The 22291-nt window shown below is 41.2% G+C and overlaps 1 protein-coding gene across 2 annotated transcripts in view; it reads right to left on the reverse strand.

The window, feature by feature from the left end:
* Positions 1-22291, reverse strand: part of plxna4 (plexin A4) — a 202843-nt gene that overhangs the window by 5601 nt on the left and 174951 nt on the right. For both annotated transcript variants that reach the window (XM_079335713.1, XM_079335712.1), the window contains exons 23-31: positions 20764-20830; positions 19909-20055; positions 18536-18695; positions 15715-15818; positions 13702-13801; positions 11502-11692; positions 8362-8531; positions 3415-3627; positions 414-564 (exon numbers count right to left, since the gene is read on the reverse strand). In XM_079335713.1, the coding sequence (XP_079191839.1) occupies positions 414-564; positions 3415-3627; positions 8362-8531; positions 11502-11692; positions 13702-13801; positions 15715-15818; positions 18536-18695; positions 19909-20055; positions 20764-20830 (1303 nt within the window). The remainder of the gene's footprint in view (positions 1-413; positions 565-3414; positions 3628-8361; positions 8532-11501; positions 11693-13701; positions 13802-15714; positions 15819-18535; positions 18696-19908; positions 20056-20763; positions 20831-22291) is intronic.

A 22291-nucleotide genomic window follows, 5' to 3' on the forward strand; every position in this document is an offset into this window, starting at 1 on the left:
CGAACCTCGGATCCGAGAGGAACAATGCGGTTTTCGTCCTTGCCGCGGAACACTGAACCAGCTCTACACTCTCCAGCGGGTGCTCGAGGGTCCATGGGAGTTCGCCCAACCAGTCCACATGTGCTTTGTGGATCTGGAGAAGGAGTTCAACTGTGTCCTTCGTGGCATCCTGTGGGGGGGAGGGGGGGTGCTCCAAGATTATGGGGTTCGGGGCCCTTTGCTAAGGGCGGTCCGGTCCCTGTACGACCGGAGCAGGAGTCTGGGAGCCCCCGTGACCCAGCCCCAGAGAAGCGGCAGAAAATGGATGGATGGGTGTTGAAAAATCTTTAGCTTCAGCTGGTCTAAATGATATGGATGCTTCGATAGGGATGTTTGAGGCAAAACCTTAAAGTGTTAGTGTGGGTAATACAAACCTCCTCAGTGTATTTGCCCACGTAGGAATAAATCTCACTAAGAGAGCTCATGCTGTTGAACTCGTTCATGTGCATCCGTGACTGCTCTGCCAAGTAGGCATTCATGTCCTGGTCACTGATCGCTTGCATCTTGCTAATGTCTGAGTAGTACCTGTTCAATGACAAAGGAGGGTAAAACAAAGCATTAACACGTTAGAACAATGAAAACTATGTAACGCTATGAGAAACAAGTGTGTGAGTGTAGATAATGCTGCTGTTGTCCCTTCAAACTAATTATTCCTTGCAGTGTTTTACAGCAGGTCTTTGAGGATATGAAATGAATACATGTAGCAAATAGGCAACAAGTGTGCTGCACAGTAACATGAGTGATATGGTGTCATAGTAGACACAAACAGGTATTCTATTTCAACCTTGAACAGAACAAATAGACCCAGCATTAAAGTAAGAGTAATCAGTCACTGTCAGCAGCAGCTGTGTTGCCCCTATCAACTATGTTAATTAAAGCAGGTTATTTACATATTAAATTCCTGTAGCTGCAGCCACACGAGGACAGGCAGGGTGTTTGGCTGCATAACTCTGGGCATGTGTGAGGGAGAGAAGCTTTTGCCAGGAAGCAAGTCTTCAGAGCAAACTGAGCAAAGGAAGAGGCAGGTGGGTGTTGCTTTTGCACAAAGGTCACACACACATAGCAACACCTGTTCAGTGCCAGAGGGAAGTTTTAGGGAGAGTCTTAAAGGAGATTGTTAGTTTAGTTTTACTAAAAGTTTATAACGGTCTTCATCTTAAATGGGTTCTCAACTGGTCTGGCCTCAGGACCACCTTCATTCAGACCCACCAGTTTAGATCCACACGTCTATATCCTTGTTAACTCCCTTCCACCCGAAAGGAAAGATTTGGTTGATTTTAGAGGCAGTTGTTAAAAGCCTAACTATCAATCATTCATGTAAAACTGCAGTGTGAAGCTTGTTAAGCTTCTACTGCTTAATACTAAACATGTTTAAAGAACAAGCTGTTCATAGAAAACATTTAATAATTTCTACATAGAGGCTCTTAGATCTGCACAATGAGCCGTCTCCATAAAATGTAAGATTAGCACAAGTACTGATCCAGATGCAAACAAATAGAGCAATGACAGCTGTGATGGATTTGTTAACTCCCATATCAAATTCAACACAATGTCAATGTCTCACATGCCTGCTTCACTTTACAGCCCCAAATGAATAACATCAACATACTGCAGCAAGAACAAAGCTCTGTGGCATAAAACAGCTCTCCCTGGCTGCATGGAAGCACCTAAAACTGCTGAAGCTGCATAGTAAAACCTCCAAAATACCTACACATCCTCCAACTCTTTAGCACCTCTAGAGAAGCAGTACACATGCAGCAGTGACACAGATTCCCATTAGCTTTCTCACAAGGTAAGGACGTCCTGTCTTTACAATTAAGCTGAAGCATGAAGGAGACAGACAAGGACGTGTCCTCTCTACCTCTGCACTGCTCATTTTCTCGATTTGATCCCTCTGTTGTTTTCTTTCATAGCTGCTGCATTCTGCTTTTCAAGGCCTTGACCTAACATGACCCTTATTTAATCACAGTTGGACAGCAGACTGAGGAAGCACCAGATCCACTTAAAGGCAGTCATTACTACATTACTGTGATTTCTCCAACTGAACAAGTTCTACTGCAGGCATTTTTCTACTCTACAGGACATTGGGAGGTTTCTTTTACAGCAAACAAAGCAATCCTCTCAAAATACTCCTGAGTCTGTGTGACATAAAGAAATATTGGCTGCCTACAGGAGCACTGAAAGTATTTTCTGTCCACTGATAACTTTCCTTCTCACAATATCCAATCATGTTCAAGTATGAATCAGCAGAGGATGCTATCACCTATTCGTGTTCATGGGATCTCAGATGTTAAAAGACACTCGCAGGACTAAAGAAATATTCTCGTCCTTAACCCCCCCCCCCCCCCCCCTTTAACGAAGTGACCTGACAGATACTCAGACTGCTTTACACTAATCAATATTTTATTAACGATCTCTTTTTTTAATCTGCTGACAAATAAGTGGAATAAAACTCATTTACAAAATGACCTGCTGCTTCTGCCTGCTACTCTCAAAATTATTCTCTCACACTTATCTGTAATTTAGATTTCAAGCTCTTAATGCTGGGATTCAATGCTTCTGTGTTCCCTGGCCCATAGATCACAGTGTATATATAACTCTAACTTTAGCTCCTCAGGTCAGACTCTCCAACCTGCCATTGCTTTGTGCTGAGCGAGGCGTAAAGATTGACAAAGGTGGTTGGTAGATTTGCAACCATGAGGGAGAGGAGGATACGGTTTTTTAAAAAAGGGAATGTGATGTACATAACTACAGCTGACAGCAGGAACAGCTGGGGAGTTTAAATCCATTGTCATTATTAAACCTTTAGTTCAGTTCAATTATATGTTTACCGCATATTGCCTGGGATACTATCTGGGGTGTAGACTGTCTATGTTCAAAACATCTTTTAAGACGTGGACTTAAAGGGACATCTGTTTGTTTTATGTTCAATGTTCATTAGTTGTACTGCTTCTCAATCGATACATCTTGTGGGGAATGCGCTGTCCTTGGTGCTGAACATTTTAAAAGTGATTAACAGCTTATTTCTTTTGTTGTTGTTCAATACTGGCCTAACAGTGCCTTCAGTGTTTGTTCAGTGTATGCTTTATTGGCCTAATAAGTGACAATCTGTTTTAATGATTGGATAAAGGTATTATTTAAAAGGTTTAACTCAGCTGGGTTTCTACCTGAATCAAGCACTAATCATCCCTTGGATGTCGAGTGTCTCTATCTGGCTTTTGACTGATATAAGCAGAAAATACCTTTTTGAATTTAAAACTAATCTTTAAAGGACCGGCTTCTCATGAATGCCCCCCCCCCCACCCTGCACTGAGGGTCTATTCCCGCCCGTGTTCCACAGTGTGTGTTCATGTGTACATTTAATAGATAGCTCACCTCTCCACCCAGCTCTTGTAGCTAGGTATGTCCTTGGCATAAAGCAGCTTGTTTGAGGGTGAGTCCTTCCCAAGGCGATGTTCTGAGGTGGAGCAGGAGTCCATGAAGGTCTGGGCCACCACAGACAGACAGGCGTCTGTGATGCTGCTCTTGTGTATGTCAAACACAAACTGGGGGTTCTTGATCACATTCACCCAGAAACGCAGAGGTAGGCTGCAGAAAGAGGAAACAAACAGAACTACAAAGTTAGTTTACAAGTTCATTCCTTCAACATGGCTGTCACATAGTGTTGCTCTAATACGGTCGTGAATGGTATATCTGCCTGTGGCAAATATGCCAGTTCAATTCAATTTAATACCATACCCAATTTGCCCATCCTAAAACAATCAAGTTTGTCAGGTAAATTAACATGTAACAATAATAAACAGCAACTGTGTGGTGTCATCAGAGAGAGCTAGCAAGATTCAACAATCATTGTTACTTCATTTTGTTAGTCAAAGAAGTATTCAAGAGCTATTCTGCATCTGACAATACTCAAATCCTGATGTTGTAAGGAGAACGGGCACTGGAACATCTCTCCTGTCAAACAGTATGTTGATGTGCTGCCACAAATCTCCATTTGAATGGATTTTAAATTAAACCAATCATCTATCAACTGTGTGGTTTCTTAACTTACTTTGATTGTAACTTTGCTTATACTGCAGCCTTTAGACAAAAATCACCCATTGAACAAAAAAAAAAAGGGTCACTAAATTAGTAGTGACATTTAATGCGTCTTTATATATCGTGCTGCGATGGACCCTTTGCCCTGCAGATTGTTCGGCTCCATCTCAGTAACAGAATGCTCAAGTAGCCATGCAAACAGAGGAACAAAGAGTGTAAGTAAAACAACAGCCTGTGTCCAGTTGTATTGCTCTGAGATTAAGTCCCTAAATGCAATTTTTATGTTTGCTGCAGCCAGTCAGACTCGAGATGTGAGCATATTAAGAGCCAGAAGGGGGACGGGGATTCATTCACTTTGCAAAGTGAGTACACAGGCCCTGCTGTTGCCGATGTGCTCTATTTGATGTGTGTGCTCAATTCAATAAAACCTTTATCTTTAGAACCAGGTGGTGGCTGGCTCTCATTTTTTCCAGCAGTGTTCAGGGTCCTCGCTGGGGGCCGCACAATGAAACAGTTCATATTGCCTTATTTGTGCGTCCTACTTTGTGGCTGTCCAGAATAATAAAAATATACAAGTCTGTTTATTTGTTGGCTTGTTTCTGCCAAAATGAATAGGTATAGGGGTGGCTTTATCTGTGTGTTACAGTGAAAGGGCTCAGGTTCTATTAAGTAAGAGCTGAGTGTTACTTGGCTCTTATATCTTTACTATTCGATGTGCTTTCAGGTGATGTTGGATCAATTTTAACAATAAAAACACTCGAGAGTGTGTCTGTGTGGCACAATATCAAATAGCATAAAAAAGGAATGAAATGCAATCATTTAGATACCCTCGTTGCTTCCCTACCATCCCACTGAGCATTTAGTCAAGCAGAACCACCCACAAAGCCATTCAGATGTATGATCTAACAAAAAAGGATTTTTGAAAATCTTTTGTGTGTGTGTGTGTGTGTGTGTGTGGGGGGGGGGGGGGGTGGTGAAAAAACTCTGCATTATGACTTGAAAATTAATCGAAGCAAAGAATCTAGTGGGATTAGATGCAGGGATCAAAGGGATATTTACACCACTGCTGTGTCGCCATGATTGTTGACAATCTGCCCCAGCTGCATGTGCTTTGAGCTACGTGCTGTGTTCAAATGGGGCAATAAAACAATGACTTTCCTCACAGGATTGTGGGCATCAAAAATAACCATAATCACTCTTCATTTTACCTATTGTGATGAAAATAGTGTTGTGTGTGTGTTTTCCCCCCAGTTAACACAAACTGAGTGATTTCATGAATCTAAAGGACAGCCATAATCAGTCCTTTGGTTGGGGATTAGGTTAAATATCAGCTGCCAAGATCAAGGGCATCGCTGATCCCAAAGGAATTACTCTGGATGGGTTGGAAAAAGCTCTTTAAAAAAAAAAAAAAAGATCTGTCCATTGATTTAGAAATACAAAGAGCTATACCTTCAAAATGATTCAAGATAAGTTTAAGTGTGTCATAGTGAAATAGCTTACCCACTACTCCAGTGTGAAGTTAATACAATACTTTGCTAAATAGTATTTACTCTAATGGAGGGTTATCCCATTTTAAATCAACTCTTCTAATCCTTATCTCCTCAAGAAGGAAAGATTAACAGTCAACAATTTACAAACCTTCATAATTGTTAAGTAGCAAAACACCCACAAACGTGTTACCACATTAACAGGCATTATTACAGTAAATGAAAACAAAATTAGCAAGACACAAAGATACCTTATCAATTGCATTTGAACAAAGTTTCCCTCAGTCCCCAGGAGTGAGTCTATTGCAGTTTTCACTGACAGACACCTCTGGCACACACAACCTTAGAAACTGCAGTTGTGGGATGTCTGCCTAATGAAGTTGTGTGCCATTGGCAAGCAAAAGGGTCACAGATGTTTTGGTTTAGGGCATCCCATTCTAGGGATTACAGCACGGACTGGGAACAACCCAAGCCTGACCTTTTTTCATGCAGCGAATTGATTTGAATTAAGAGCTTTTTAAAGGTGACCTGGCCGGGCATTGTTCCAACAGCACCTCAGTGGGTGAAAACGCAAGACCTTTAAAGTGAAGGGCAAGTTGTGATCCACTAGTGAATAACCTGTTTGTCCTGAAAAGTCTTAAAATAAACTACAAACTTTCTGTTAATAACACACCATTGTGTTATTAAATCCAAGACAACTAACTGTAAACATAAATGTCCTCCCGATAATATTTACATTGAGAGAAGGCTAAGACTGCAATATGACAACAGAGGTGGTTATTTGCATGCAGAAAAGAGGAAGTGTGTGCCAGTTTTGCGCAATAATTAAAATTCTGTCTGTTACATCCCATCATGACACACCGTGCAAACAGAGACAGAGACACACACATATACAGACAAACACACACCAAATACAGAGGAGGGAGGATGAGAGGAGACACTGACACTCTGCAGCTAATCCAAAAGATACCATCTGGAGATGCTCTAGCAGCCAGTGACTCGTGCATGCACACAGTTACTGTACACACACACAAATACACACTACAACTCTGTCACACAAAACAGCGACAACTTACAGTTTAACAAAATATTCAGTTGCACATTGCACATGCAAAATTCAGAGACAAAAGTCGACTAGAAATATACCATGATAAACGCCAAAGGAAACTTTAGTCACAAAGAGTTGGCGAAGTGTTGATGCCATCACTAGACTGTTTTGAGTCTATCAGTGTGAATTTTAAGAGGTTGCAGACAATTCCTGGACTTCAATAAATCCTTAAACCCATAGTGTGTTTTCAGGTCTTCATTTTCAAAAGAAATGTAATGCACTGGTCTGAAGGCATGCCTTACAACTGTTGTCTCTCAGCAATCATAGTAAACGTTATAAAAAGGTCCTGATGATATTAGAGGTCAGTGATTACTAATTCAGAATCAATGCAATGATCTTAAATAATATAAAAGAAGAAAACTTGTTACAAAAAGCCATTCCTGTGTTTGTCAAAGCACTTTATAAATGTGTTGATGCTATATTATTTTAAAGAGAGATTATGGAGCATAATGACTACCACAGACAATGTACAGTGTGGAAGGAATTTGCATGTCGGGGCTCTGGCTGCTGTGATGGTTAATGACATGCATGATGAATATTAACCTGGTAGGTGTGAGGGGAAACGGGCATTATAATTCTGTACTGTCAGACAAATTCGAGGACTTTATTGCAGCTAAGATTGCCCTCTTTTGGTCAATTTGAGGTGATGGTTCACTCCATAAAGTGAGGAGCTAGAAGACATGCACAGCCCACCCAGAAGATATTTGTGGTGGCATTAGACAAACTGTGTGCAATCCGAGTGGAATTTTGAGGATGGTGTGTTATGATAAATAGCTATTCATTCACAGCCCTCGAGTGAGAGCTCATTCTATTAAACCTCTAATGTTAGAGTGGTCTGTTCTAGAAACTCTAAACATACACTGACAACATCACGAAAAAGAATGCAAATTTAGACCACGGAATAAAGTAAATAACATTTATTCCCCTTCTTTAGTTCCACCATACGTATTCTTTCCTCCACCTCTCTATTTGTCCCTTGGTACACATCAATTTTATCCTCCAATCTCCATGGTACCCATGGGCCTTGCTCTGAATGATGCATGCTGGGATCTTGGCAAAGGCCAGGAGGCTAATGAGATATTAGTGTGCATTTAACTCCCACTGAGTTCAGTTCCCTTTCTCCACCTTTTCTGTTCCCCCCTTACTACATTCTGGTGCTCTTCTGCTTATTTAACCCCTGCCAACCTCTTAAGGTGGACTCACAAGAGGTCAGTCTGGTGTAAATTAATCAGTTGGTATTCATTTAGAGGTGGACTTCTTCCACCTGGGAGCATACATTTGTCACCGTGGAGGTTTCCACAGTGACAGGCGTATTTTTGGCCCAGTTATTCGTGATAATAGATGGAGAGTCTTGGCAGCCAATTGGATTAGCCCCTTGTGGTTGGCTTTAATGAAGATTACACGCCCCTGTGGTTAATGGATATTAGGAAGGGAAGAGGCATGTGGTGACGCTTGGCACTGACACTGGGTACTATCAGGGCAATGCCATGTGAAATGCAGCAACATCTACTGTTTAGATCTGCAGTGCGTCAAACAACAGCATAGCAAAGGACCATGAATGGATCTAAAGTAATAGCACCTCTCTGGTGAAAAAATAATTACATCAATTTTGTCTGTCAAAGATCCAAGTGACCTCGACAGTTTATATGCCATGGCGATATCATGTCTTTATGTTTACGCTTAACTCACCAGTTGCTCTTCCATGTGTGTCTGACATGCGGGTCGTGAATGTTGTGTTTGTCGGCCTGCTCGTCCAGGAAGTCAAACATGTATTTGATGGCCAATGGCAGGGCGCTGCCTCTATGGGCTGTGCTGAAGATAGTCTCAAACAGGTCATCCACAAACTTCTGTAACGTACCCTACAGAGAAGGAAGAGGAGAGAGAAAAGTAAAATATGAAGTCATAAACAAGGTTTTTTAAAATCACATTTTCAGGTGGTTAGCAGTTCTCAGTGCATGAAGCATTAAACATGTTGCTCTAAACTTCTGGAATGTGTTCTTTCCATATTTGTTTTTTCCATTTTTCCATTGGAAATTAAAGGAAAACATTACAAAATTTAAAATAACAGCAGTTTGTATTGAATTTGAAAACGTGGAGTCAGAATGTCAATCCAGTGTCTATATTGCATGGGACACCATTAACCAGGGAATAAGATTGTTAAATACATTTTTGCTACATTCCAGGGCATAATGTTGACAGATAGATGGGCATTAATGTGTGCAGACATTTTCCTGTGAGAGTTTATGATTTGTGCAACGTGCCACTTTGTCCCTTGCTTCGATGTTTATGTGTCTGACTCCTATCTTGCAGACCTGGCCTCTAAATCTGCTTGCAGCTTTGATGGAGGAAATTGTTATTTCACAGCTGACTTTTAATAATATCTGGGAACAGGAGGCGCATCTCCTAAGCCTCTTTGTGCTGCCGGATTAGCTCCCACACTGCACCATTGACCCTAATTTGATTTAATGTTGGCGATTTGAAGGAGGAGGAGGAGAAGAGAGAAGAGAGACAGAGTGAGAGAATCTAATCCTCTTGTAAAGAATGAGCTGATGGGATGCACGGGAGAAGGCGAGGGCGAGGGATGGAAATGAAACGACAGAGGTTTCCTATCAGGAGAAGAGGCCATTGAGTGTGGCAGATGAGGTGTGTACAGGCACTGGCAAATAAAAATCCAATTTAGGCAGGAGCGGGTGACCGAATCAGAAAGTCAAGAGAAGTAGAAGAGAGTGGGAGGAGAGAATCCTGTTAGTCCAACAATCACAGCTATAATTCTAATGTGGCCCACATTCTCTTATCATTTTTCAACGAAGGGTTGAATCCCATATCTCTAAATCAAGCCCTCGTGCGTTTGGAGGGAAGGTGTGTGTGTGTAGAAATCAAAATCTAACCCCCCCCCCCCCAACAACCCTCCATGTTATCATTAGACCCCACTCTAATGTAGAAATGAGAGGAAAGCAAACAATCACAATGTTTGGGACAATATAGTAAGGCAGAGACTGAAACACACACCCTCTTAAGGATAGGAGTGTGGGCTGAGAAGGCAATCCTTCCCTGTGCCCCTCCACTGTCCACACAAGAGCTGACACTGATGGAGCTAATATAAGAGACGTCAGCGGCGTTGCCAGGGAGAAGTATTTATTGGCAAGGTGAAAGCCAAACGCAGTCAATTACACTGCCTGTCTGCCCAATCATTCCTCAGCAAGAGAGATGGGCAGCCAAGATAAACTGGTTATTCCACGAAAACAATCCATCTGGAAAGATGATGTGCTGTCTGCAGTCAGGAGCCCCCTGCTCTCTGGAATGGGATAATGGCGGGAAATAGAGCGGCTCATGAGGGCCAAGAGGGGACTTGTGCGCATGTTGAGGTGTTTGGAGGACTGTACAGTATGTGTCACAGCTGATCGTTCCCATATACTGGTTTAAACATTGACCGAGTCTCTTTCCTATCCGGCTGTAGACGCATTTATTTCTGCTGAAAGAATGGCCGTTTAATGTGTGGGCTAATGGGGATTTATTTGCTTTGGCAGCAAGACTCTAGTGGACATTAAAAGTACTTCAGGCTTTTTGAATCGCATACTTAACTACTGTAATGATTTCTAATTGAAGTGCATGTTTCACAGACACATCTTACTTTAATTGTGCTGTTGTCTTTACTAATTCACTTACCTGCTTTAAATGACCATTCGTTACCACTCCCCTGCCAACACAGCTACTCAGTCTGAATGAATGTCTGTGTTTTTCTACATAATACTGTATCTTCCCATCTCAACCTCACATAAGTTTAGTATGGAGATGTTTATTTCTTATTGGAAGGTTATTATCCTTTCAAAAGAAGACATGAAAATCTTATTCTAAATTATGAAACATGTTAGTCATAAAATCAAAACTCTTCTTTTAGCTTCGTGTTCTTTTCAATGATTATTGGTGTTTGGTGGTTAATGCACAGTAACTTTAACATTAGTTATTGCTTTGGATGGTTTTATTCTTCTGCTTTTACTCTCAATGACTTTAATGCGTCTATGGCGTCTCTGTCTTTTCCTCATAACATGCAAAGAATTGAGTCTGTGTTCTTCATTCGGACTATTTCACAGAAGCAGGCAGGATATCATAAAAACAAACTCAAATATTCTTTATCCAAGAATAAGAGCCTGAACAGGTTGTTGCCTCTCTTTTTTCTTTACCTTCCCTGCACACTGCTGTCTGTTTCTGATAAAGTGGATGTCGTGATGAGGAAAAGACAGAGAGGATGTGCTTTTAGGTCGTTTTGGAAATTTGCATTCAGCTGTCGGATCAAACTCACATTTCTCTCCAAACCAAATTAACTGCTCTTTGGGGGCCCTTGTAATAAGCTACATTAAAAGAGACTCATTTTATAGCCATTTCCATTTTTGCCTGATCTTTTTTTTTTTCATTACAGAAACACCTTCACTAACTCATGGGTGCTTTCTTCTTTCTCTTTTTGATATGCTGCCGCATCAACGCAACAGCAACGAAGAGAGAAAACAAACAGAAATATCTATTTTCTCTTTTTCACCTGAGGGGATAGAGGAATACATTAGAATAATCTTTTCCACTGAGATGACTCATCCAAAGTAAACAAGAATATTCAAATAAAGGGAGGCAGCTCTGAGTCATGTTAACACAAGTTGAAGATTAAACTGACCTTTTAACCTTTCTGAACCAATTTAAGAAAGAAATATTGCCATGAATAGAACTTCAAAATGCACTTGTTGGCACAGACTCAATTAAACTGAATTTGGCTTGAGAAATAAATGACCAGACAAAATGAGCAAGGTCTGAGATAGAAACAAACCTGAAAATTGTCTCACCTTTGTAGCCAGAAGTCGTGTCAGGTAGATCTCAGAGACCATCTTACTGCCACGGTCGCCCTCCTTCTGGTCTCCATGTTCATGGTTCTTCACCAAGTGCCAAACTTTGACCCCACTCTCCAGGTCAGGGGTAATCATGGGAGTGCGTGAACGCAGACTGTCTGGGCTGCCAGTGTACTTGATCATGTTCTCTGTGAATGACGGCATTCCACAACATATATTAGTTCATACAACACAAGATTTTTCCTCTAGCTTTATTATCTTTTCTTATTATTTATTTCTATAATATAGTTTGACAACTTGTCCCATAAACATATATGAACAATTTCAAAGATCTGCAGGCCGTATGCTAAAATAAAACGCTGAAGAATTTTCCAAACCAACATGAGAAAAGAGTGGATAAGGTAATCGGAGCGAGGACACTGAGAAAGAACAAACCACATCTCCACAATATGTTGCAAACAAGAAGAAATGAAGGCTTAGAAAAAAAGCACAGAAACATAAATATAGAAATAGCCTTTGAATAAGAGTCAGCCTCTTCAACAAAGAGAAGAAAACTCTACATGTCAGCTACAAATGACAGTGTTTTGGCTCGTGGGTTCCAATTTACAGGTGTGTGAGATTGGACATGACACTTTCACAAAGTGTGCATGCTTAATTTTTCATGCTGTCTTCTCCCAGAGACGAGACATAGCATCGCCAGCTGACACAAAATTGAACAGGTGTCACAGGAGATGAAATATGTATGGCCCACCCAATGGCCGCAGTGGTAATGACATTTCCAAACACATGGCTCAATGAATGTTTACACAGTGTGAAAAAACATTGATCAACGGGGGAGATTTTGAGAGGATTCCACCCTGACAGAAATCAATCTGTTCAGAGAGAAAAGAGGGAGGAGTGTACAGAGAGTGTGTGTGTGTGTGTGTGTGTGTGTGTGTGTGTGTGTGTGTGTGTGTGTCTGTCTGTCTGTCAAATGTCAATGACATGTTTAACTGTATCTTTTGTTATAAAATCAGCATTAATTATTCTCTCCAAAGCTGATAGAACTAACATTTTTCAGGGACAGTGAACAATTGTGACACTAATTGTGCTAGTTCTGAGGTTGTGTGGGTGCAGGAGGATGTGAGTCAGTTTTTACAGAGAGAGAAAGAGAGAGACAGGGTTGCTTATTTTTTGTTAATTATTCATTCAAAAGTTTGAGAGCTGAGGGTGATAAAGAGTCAGGGATACACAGGGGAGAGATTTCTGGTTGGATTCTATTCTGATCCTCCACACAAAGGAGGTGGTTTTTTGTCTGATTTTTTTTCTCCTTTTGGCTTCTGATGGAAACATTACATCAAAAGACTTAAAGGTCTCTTCTTTCAGTGTCTGAAACAACACGTTACACAGTGTTTATCTTAATCTTTGTACTTTTTCCACAACTTTTTACTTCCACTCTGCTCTCCCTCCCTCTCTTCAGCAGCTATTAGAAATTCAGCCTTGTCTCTTTCTTCACTATTTGGCCATTGTACTCGGAAAGAGTTCAAAGTCACTCTGGAGCACCACGCCAGTAGTGAAGTGGATCACAGTTGTGTTTGAAGTCAATTCCTTTAAAAAATGGTGGAGGGAGATACTCACAGCCTCTTCCCTCCCTTGAATATAGCGCCACTCAGCTTGTCCTATCTGGTCTAATTTGGACCGTACGAGGTGAGACCGTATGGAGATGAGGTGATGCTAATAATGTGGCAGTGCATTTGATGTGTCTGAAGTATGTGCGTCCAGTGAGGCTGGCTCTTTGATCAGAGACTAACTTGATGGTTTCTGTGGTTCAAGGAGACGCAGAGCAGACGAAAGGCAAAAAAAAAACACTGGCACATGGAAGCACTTTGGAGTCTCAAGAGGCCAGAAAAACACAAGGAAAAGTCTATTTGGTTTCTTTTTATGTTTGAGAAATCCTTTCAACTACTCTAAATTGTGTCTTGTCTTTAGAGGTCTGCCAGTGTTGTCATGCAGAGCCCTGTGGATTACTTCCTACCTGTTCAACCTTCTCCAGTATTGATTTTTTTTTGTTATATATATGGGCTGTTTGCCTTCATATATATATATATATATATATACATATATATATATATATATATGTGATTTTTTTTTTTTTACCAGTGTGTCTCTCGGACACACAAATAGAAACTTTAAGATGTAAAGAAACAATTTAGCTTACCATATTTGCTCGCAGAGGTTCGAGACACAGTAGAGTTGTTCACTGAATTGTAGGCTGTGACTTGCTTGGGAACCAAGGCCATTACTGCATTATCAGGCACCTGAAAGACACAAATACATGTTTCATGCACATTTCTGTTTAAGCAAGTGCAATTTGTAGACATACTGTTTTCACATTTCTGTAGATTTCAAACACAACCAATCTGAAAACCCATAGATCACTGTGCCGTGTCATTTTCTATATTCCCCTCAATCTATTTTGGTTTCATGTGGATAAACAGAATATCTTATTACCCTTATGTGTTCCATTCAGCCCACACATGCATATGATGAGTGACAGGGGGAGGGCAAGTTTAGCCGAGCATCAGACAGGCCTGTGTGAAAGGGGACGTCCCATGGTCTCTATTCAATAATACCTTTCCTCTAGGGTTGGCTATGTACGTGTGTTTGAGTGTGTATGAAGGTGTGAAGAGTCAAGCAGAGTGTGTGTCTGTGTGGGTCTATGTGTAAGTAAGTGTGTGAAAATGAACAAGCCAATCGTGGGCTCCTCCTCCCCTAGTCAGCCAAACAGAATTCAATTAAAACATTGGGATGTACTCTGACACACACACACATACATGCACAGACCACAATTTTCCCCACATTCTGCATCATCTGGTTGCCCATGTTGTAGGAAAAGGCAGGGTTAATTGAAGTGATCTCTATCGTGGAGCGGGTGGATGGGACGGGGAATAAGGAGCAGGCGCCTTTTTGTGTGTTTTGGTGTGATTGTGAGTTGAGGTCTTAATAAGATTGTATCATTATTTTACCCAGTCACTCAATCTGCTCCCTGTGTGCATAATATGTTTATATTATTGTAAGCGGACGCCCACCGGGCAGGTTTTGTTATACCTTTGTGGGAAGCCCCCCCAACTCTCCTACACTCTCAAGCACGCTCCCTGATCACTGCTCTTATGTTGAATGGATTCAAAGTGAGCAGAACACAATGGAACAAAATGAGAAGGAGGGCTGGCCTTTTTGGGAAATAACATTTGCTGGAGCGGATAAGGCAGAAAGCAGAGCATGATTTCCTGAAAGAGGGGAGGAGAAGTAGGAGGAGGAGGAGATAAGTCTGTCATTAATGGAAAGAAAGATCTGATATGGAAAATGACATTTTTTGCTTGTAGATACCATGTGGTGTTTCTCTGAAAAAGATATCCAACTTTTAACTAATTATGTGACGTAAACAGTTGCTGTAACTGAAGGCAGGGCGAGTGGGTGAGTTTGGCTGGTGGCAAATCAAACCAGATTAGTTTCACAAAGAAGATACTTTGATTCTATTCATTATGTCTGTTTGGTATTACCTCTAAAAAAAGGCAAAACACACACTCTGATATCATGTCTGGTGCTCATCTAAACAGAAAATATGAAGCACATCTGGGTTTGCATCAATAAATGGAGTGCATCAGCAGATTTGATGAGTAAAGTGACAAGATCTCCAACAGAATGAATAAGTGATTTAACCTTTACCATCTAAAGTCACAACATTTCAGTTCAATTTTGCTCGAAACACAGAGAAGCAAATGCCCTTGACTGAGCTATGGGTGTATTTTTTTTGTCCCCTCCTTTCCTCTTCCTGACAAATTTGAGTGGATGTGAGCGTCAAGGAGAAGGTGCCCCTATTCCCCAGCCCTGAAAAATGAATTAACTTCTGTCTTCATTATCTTATCTCAGATTCAAATCAGCTCCCTAATCCATTCCACCCGCACCTCCTACTCAAGGCCTGTTGACACTTGCTGATGCTGACATTTAATTTTGGCACCATGCACACTGCACTCGGAGGGGACAGTGGCTGCTTAGTTGCTCCGATTATTAACTCCATGTTGACAAAGTGTGCCTCATTTTTATCCAGTCTTCATTGTGGTTGGCTTGATGGACATTGGCTACTTATGAGGAATCTCAAGCTCTCTCCACATAAATGGACTAGCTTTCTAAAGCAGGTTACATTTGTGTATCAGGATATGTTCAAGCATACCTGATAATGGGCCAGCATGTTCAGTCTCTTCCAATCCCCTTCAATCTTAGTGGTGACGTCTTCATCCTGTAGGATCATGCGCTGTCCTCGACCCTGACGCCATTCTGTAGCCGCAAATGAAAAAAAATATACATCAAGTAAGATTTCCTCCCCACATACTGTAACATAAAAAAGTATGTGATCTTAAACATAGTTTCTTATCACTTTCTTCAGTACAATCAATAAATATTGTCATGAGAAGGTTGGAGTCAAAGAAAATCAAAATGATACTTCATCAAAGAGAAAAGACACAGTAAAGGGAAAAAACAACGGATGAGTTATAGGAAATCAGTCACATAACGTTTTGTGAAAACCAAACACTTTCCTTCTCTTTCACTGTTTTATCAATGTATGTGATTGCAGATGCTAGGCCATGTGCATGGCTAGCTGTAAGACTTGTTCATATAAACAGGACAAGAGAACCCAAAAAAGCTGCAAAAAATAACAAAATGCAATCAGTACAATGATCTCATTTCCATATTTCTATAACAACAAGTAGTTTACAGAACACACGGCAGTGTCCTTCTTCAAAAAGCAGGACGACATTTACATGACCTTACAACTAAAATAACATCTATGCTACATACAAAACACAACAGGCATCCCAGAACTGTGCCACCTCAGCACAAAACTGAACAAAAGCTCTGAAAGAAACATCTGACAGTACCCCAGCAACATTATCATAAGTGAAAATGGAAAGCCATCTCGAAAACAAACAAGCATATGATGCCTCTTTTCTTTCTGCAGACATCCTGGGCTTTATGAATATGTTATTGAGCCTGTGCTCCTTGCTGTGCTTCCCACTTGAGTTGGCCACTGTCATCTCCTATTCCGATCACAAACAGCAAAACAAAGCAGCAATCACTGTGGTGCGTGATGAGGCCAGTCTTCGGAGGATCGACCACAATTGTGTTAGCATCTAAGAAATCTGCAGGAAATAAAGATTCTCCTGTTGTTGATGTCTATACAGTGCATCTTCTCATAAAGATGTAAATGAGCACCGTCTCCAGTTGAGGCTCAGTAAACAAATGAAGAAATGAGACAAAAGAAAGGAATAAATAAAAGACTAAACTTGGTGGAAGCAGAGTAAACTGAGAATACAAAGATTCCCAAATCCAGTGGTCCCTACTCTGACGGAAAGAACAATGCGAGTGTGTGCGCATGAATAGTGTAGACTGACACGCAACCACAGCGACAGAGGCCTTAGGGATCGTAAGAAAGCTGATGGTGAAGAGAAAGGCTGAAGGTGACTGTTGTACTCCACAGAGATGCATGACACACATTTACTACAGGCACACAAACACACACACGGGACCTAGCTTCTTTATTCTCTGAAACCCTGCGGAGGCAGCTGGATTGCAGCAGTGAGGAATTAAAAACAATATCTGGGATTACAAAACTCACAGCCAATCTGTCTCAGGACAGACCTGCCACAATCCCATTATCCTTATCAGCCGGTGAAATCAGTGTGTGCGTGTGTGTGAGTCAGAGATCAGGAGAACCACTTCTATAAGCTGTATACATAGAGCACGTCTCGCAAATATGGGGATGGATGTCTAACATGTTCTATGTTTACGGACTCATTATTAAAAGAAATCCCATTATGTACATCATGTCAAAAACATCCTGAAAATAGAGCAATAAAAATATTTAATTCCATACTCATGTTCTCTTGTGAGCTTGTATTCTCTCTCACACACACAATCACAAACACACAGAGCAACTGGCCGTCTGACTGAGGATTTCCAATTCCCTTTCATAATAAAACAATAATAGAACAACACGTCCGGCCCAAAGGGGACCATAAAACAATTTTATCAAGAAATGCCTTCAAAAGGCTAAAGCAATTTCTTCACTTAGCAATCACACAGGCAGATTCCCCATAGTATGCACTCAGCCCATCTTAGGTCCAGGTTTGGTTATAAATATGCTATTACAAACACACAACAGGGGCTCAGAAAATCCATCTGGAAATATCAAACCATAAAAAGAAGGCCCATGGTGCAGAGACACTTTGAGGTATTGGCAGACAAACACTCCTGGATATTTTTGTTACTCACAAAGCATGCATCTGTGTGTACTTGTGTTGCACACACGATGTATATAAAGCCCTGTTACCAATAGATGTCTTGAAGAGAAGTCCCACTATTTTCAGAGATATATATCAAATCCAAGTTAGATGTAATTATTCCACCCCGGAAAGACAGACAGACAGTTATACATGTAGAGGAACATATATTTTAAACAGCTGCCAGTTCCGGTCATACAAGGGCCCAACAAGCTGTTTTTACAGATCCTATTCTAAGCACGAAGCAAAGAAGTGAAAAGAAAGGGAAAGAAAGAGACAAAACCACAAGGAAGGCGTCTGAATTGATTAGCTGATCAATCATGTAACTCAGATGCTAGTCGACAAGAGAGTGGATCGATGCAAAGTTTAGGGAGAAGAGAGACCAAACTTAGACATCTGACTGAGAGCCAGAAGTCCAGTTTCTCAAGGTTTAAAAGAAAGCTATTTCCCTTTACTGAGGAGGATATCATGTGTGGGGAAACCACGGAAAGCTATGGGTGTTATGCCTGTTTTTTTCCGGGGACATAGATGGGACATACTTCACAAATCAGAAATGTTTAGACGTGTTGAGATATAACTACATAATAGAACCTCTCATCACGTCGTCCCTAATATGTAGAATTATAAAGGCTCATGTTTAACACACAACTATCAAATCTCTGTATAAGCAGGCTGGCTATTTGTCTGCTATTTTCACGTAACAAAGATTCATACCCAGGTCCATGTCGGAGGCTTTAAGGCGGTGGGAGTGTGGCACGTTCTTGTAGATGGCATCCAGGATCTTCTCCTTCACCTGGCTGATTGTGTCACAGTTCAGCACCTTTACCTGGATCTCTGGGCTCTTCTCATTCTCTGGGTGGATGCAGTTCACCACCTGTAGCAGAAACACAGAGAGAAAGGGCACTGAGGGGGAAGTTTATAATCAAACAGGATTGCCACAAAGTATTTTTCATATGCAGGAAATATTTGCTGGGTACAACTTGTTAATAACTCTTGATTGCAGTGTGGATTGATACTCAATTACTGTAATTGTAACTGTAATAATTGTAATTATTTTCTGCTAGCCAAAAGGCATTGAATAAAGAGCTAAAATGTTTCTCTAAACTGTTTCTATGTTGTTTTGAGATGACTTACACATATCTGTTCGCTTTTTACCTCCACTCTTCCTCTCTTTCCTTCCATTACTCTCTGGTCATTTCTCTCCTTTTCAAAGGTGAAGACCCACTCAGTATTTAACAATTACCCACTGCTGATCTGAGTATGTGGGAGCACACATTTTAACATGCCCGGATGAAGACTTGTAAGTTGAAAATGCACCTTACATACCTTAATTGGTGAAGCAGCACTTGTCAGCCATTCTATTGGCATGTTTTCTTCAAACAAAGCCTAAAGTCAGCATGGGAAACTAACACTTATTAGTCTTCCATCATCCTTTCTCCGAAAATATATGTCCTTCTGATTGGTCTATTACAACTGAATGACCTCCATGTTTTTACATTATAGAAAGGTGTAGAACTACTTTTAAAGATAACAATATTAAAGGGAAGCTTCCATTTTAAATTAACCATGGAAATATGCAGTCGGGTCAGTGCATAAATAGAAGTTTATACTCTCAGTGCTTCAAGCAATTATGAATGTGCTCATAATACTTTATTAAGCTGGTTTAATATAATTCTATTTACTTCAGGTAATACGTTGCTCAATCTCAAAGGAAAGAGCAGCTGATTGATTTCTTTAAGCTGTGATTCCCTGACTGAGATAAATGCGTCCCACTGGAAAGATGGCGAGAGAGAGACAGACAAAGCTATAGCATCTCTGCTTGTAGAGACACACACACTAGAATCATTTTTTTCCTTCCTCCTCATCTCCGAGCTCCACTTTTTTGACAGCTCCATTCTTGACAGGAAGTGAGGTCACACTCCTGTGCTCCCTACGTGTCAAGCGTGACAACAACAACTTTATGTGTCGTTGCACATCTCACGACCGACAACCCATAACCTCCCTTTTTTCTCACCTTGTGTACATAGAAGCATATTAATAAATGTCCCCTTTCAGCCCTTGCACCCCTGGGCAGGTGAACCCCGTACCAGTGTCTTGTAGTCAATCTGCTGCCTGATGAGCTTGTCCTCGCTGAGCGAGTAGCGGGCCTCTCCTGTGATAGAGTCAATGGGTCCTTTCTCCATCTGCTGCTTTATCGCACAAAAGAGGGAGAAGAGAGGTTCGCCTGCACACTCCTGCAAAGAATTTTAAAGAGAGAAAAGTTTGGGTGGATGAAAAACTGAAAACTTTGAAACCATATCTGCTGTCAGAAGAGTTTAATATCTGAGGAAATATAGGGTTGAAAAGTTGTAGTTTATTGTTGTGATGATTTCAAGAATGACTTGCCTCCAGAGTTGCTGAGTCAGACTTATAAACCATGTCCAACTTTACTGCTCCCCTAAATTTAAAAAAGTTACCACCTATCAATCTATAAACTATGCTGACATGAACCTGGAGTTTTGAATAGATTTGATGTGTAATGAGTGAAAAACGCCTTAAAGGACAGACTTTAAAGTCACTCTTCTGTCTTCTTCACTTTTGAAAACACTGCTGTTTATCAAACACAACAAACTGGCCATTTATTATTGGAGGGGTTTTCTCCCGGCCAAACTGCAGTAAAGAGATGGAGGCAGGATTTGTTTTTCTTTTTTACTCAAGGATGGAGGGAACAGGTGAATACTGTCTCCCTATGGCGTAAAGAAAAGCTACTCCCTTCAGAAATCTGAGGCAGAAAGAATGGCTGTCATTTTAGATTTGCAGTTGAAAATGCAAGTAGATCTAAAACACTGGACTGCTTCTTTTCATCATGAACTTTACTGCAAAGGAAAGAGATACACTATCTAAAATATTTCTAAAAGGGTACTTCAAATGTTTGTTTGCACTGAAGTTATAAGTGAAGTTACCTTTAGAAACTTGTAGAGGAGAAAGGTGAACCAGTTGGTCAGCATTTTCTCTGCAACAGACTCAGTCCTGCAAACAAACAGACACAAAGCACATAATTAACATGTGATCCCCACACTGTTATTACAACCATTAATATTCAACACCATCATCAAACAATCTGCTAAAAATGATGACCATTACTAATGAAAAGGCTTTGGTTACACAAATATAATTGCCAAGGCATGAATTGAGAGCCTGTGCACATGCTATATGACGGCCTTTCAGACAATCTTTATGCCGGCTTTTATGCTCAGGCATGCCGAGGGCAACTCGTCCATGGAGGCGGGGATTTTAATATGAGGCAAAGCAATTAAAAGCCTTTATTTGATCCCAGCGGATTGATGTCGTTAGGGGGCTGGAACGGCTCTGTAATAACACTAGCCTCATTATCAAGCACTCCCTCGCCTATTCACTGGACTAACACTCGATCCACGCACAATAGAAAGTGAATGAATACATCTCCCTCTCTTTCTCCGTCTGGCATACATGCTTCAGTGGTGTGGCAAAATGGTGTGTCTGTGTTATTGTGTGTGTGTTGACCTGCGCCAGCAGTGTGATTGATCTTGTGTGAATGGCTAATATGAATACATAATAACAACAGCAAAATGAGAAGAGGCAAGTATCTGATATCCTTTGACATTAACCTTTTTGACCACAAGCGAGGTTGAGTGGGTAATCTGTGAGAACAGCTCGAACACACAGACACCCCTCCCTCTGGTTTCAATGAGCAACTACCAATGGCATCAATATTTCAGGATTAGTGTCCATTGTCGTCTGCCACCTGCAGCCCTCCCACTTTGCACCATTCAAACAGCCTCTTTAAGGGGCTCCACATCGAGGAATGACGGGGGACATGATGTCCTCTGTGCCAGTAGGCCAGCCCTGGCACCCCCTGCCAATACTGGCAAAACACCTGGGGGGGATTAACTTCCTGCCTCTCACTGTGCCCGCACTTTCATTTGGCCGCCCCTCCGTCCACAGATCCAGGGGTCAACAAGGTCACTTTTCATCTCTTCTTTCATGTGTCCTTACAGTCTTCCTCCCTCCCTTTGGCCACCCTGCTCTGGATCCTGTAATCATAAACACTTCCAAATCCTCTCAATTTTCCCAAATGCAGCCCATCTATCAAAGGCATAAAAGGAGCAAGGAGAAAGGAGGAGGTGCACAGGGAAGGAAGAAGCAGTGAAAAGGGAAAATGAAGAAAAGGCTTGGCTGAGGCTGGCCTCCTCTTTTCTTCTTTTTAAACTTCCTTTTTACTTCTTTTTTTTTTTTACTTCCCATAGATATTGTGTTTGTGTGAGTGGACAAGTGTGGTGCTGCTTTAAGGGTAGCGTGCAAAAAGCACAAATTAATCCCACTGCGTATGTATTCAGAAATTACCATGTGTGCTGACTTGTGTTTGTTGTGTGTGTGTCCGTGCATGCTCCTGGCAGCGGGTGCCAGCCCAGCAGTAATAAGAAGTCTTGGCACGGCCTCACCAGTTTGCTT

Source organism: Symphodus melops (genome assembly GCF_947650265.1).
Source record: "Symphodus melops genome assembly, chromosome: 22".
Taxonomy (NCBI): Eukaryota; Metazoa; Chordata; class Actinopteri; order Labriformes; family Labridae; genus Symphodus; species Symphodus melops.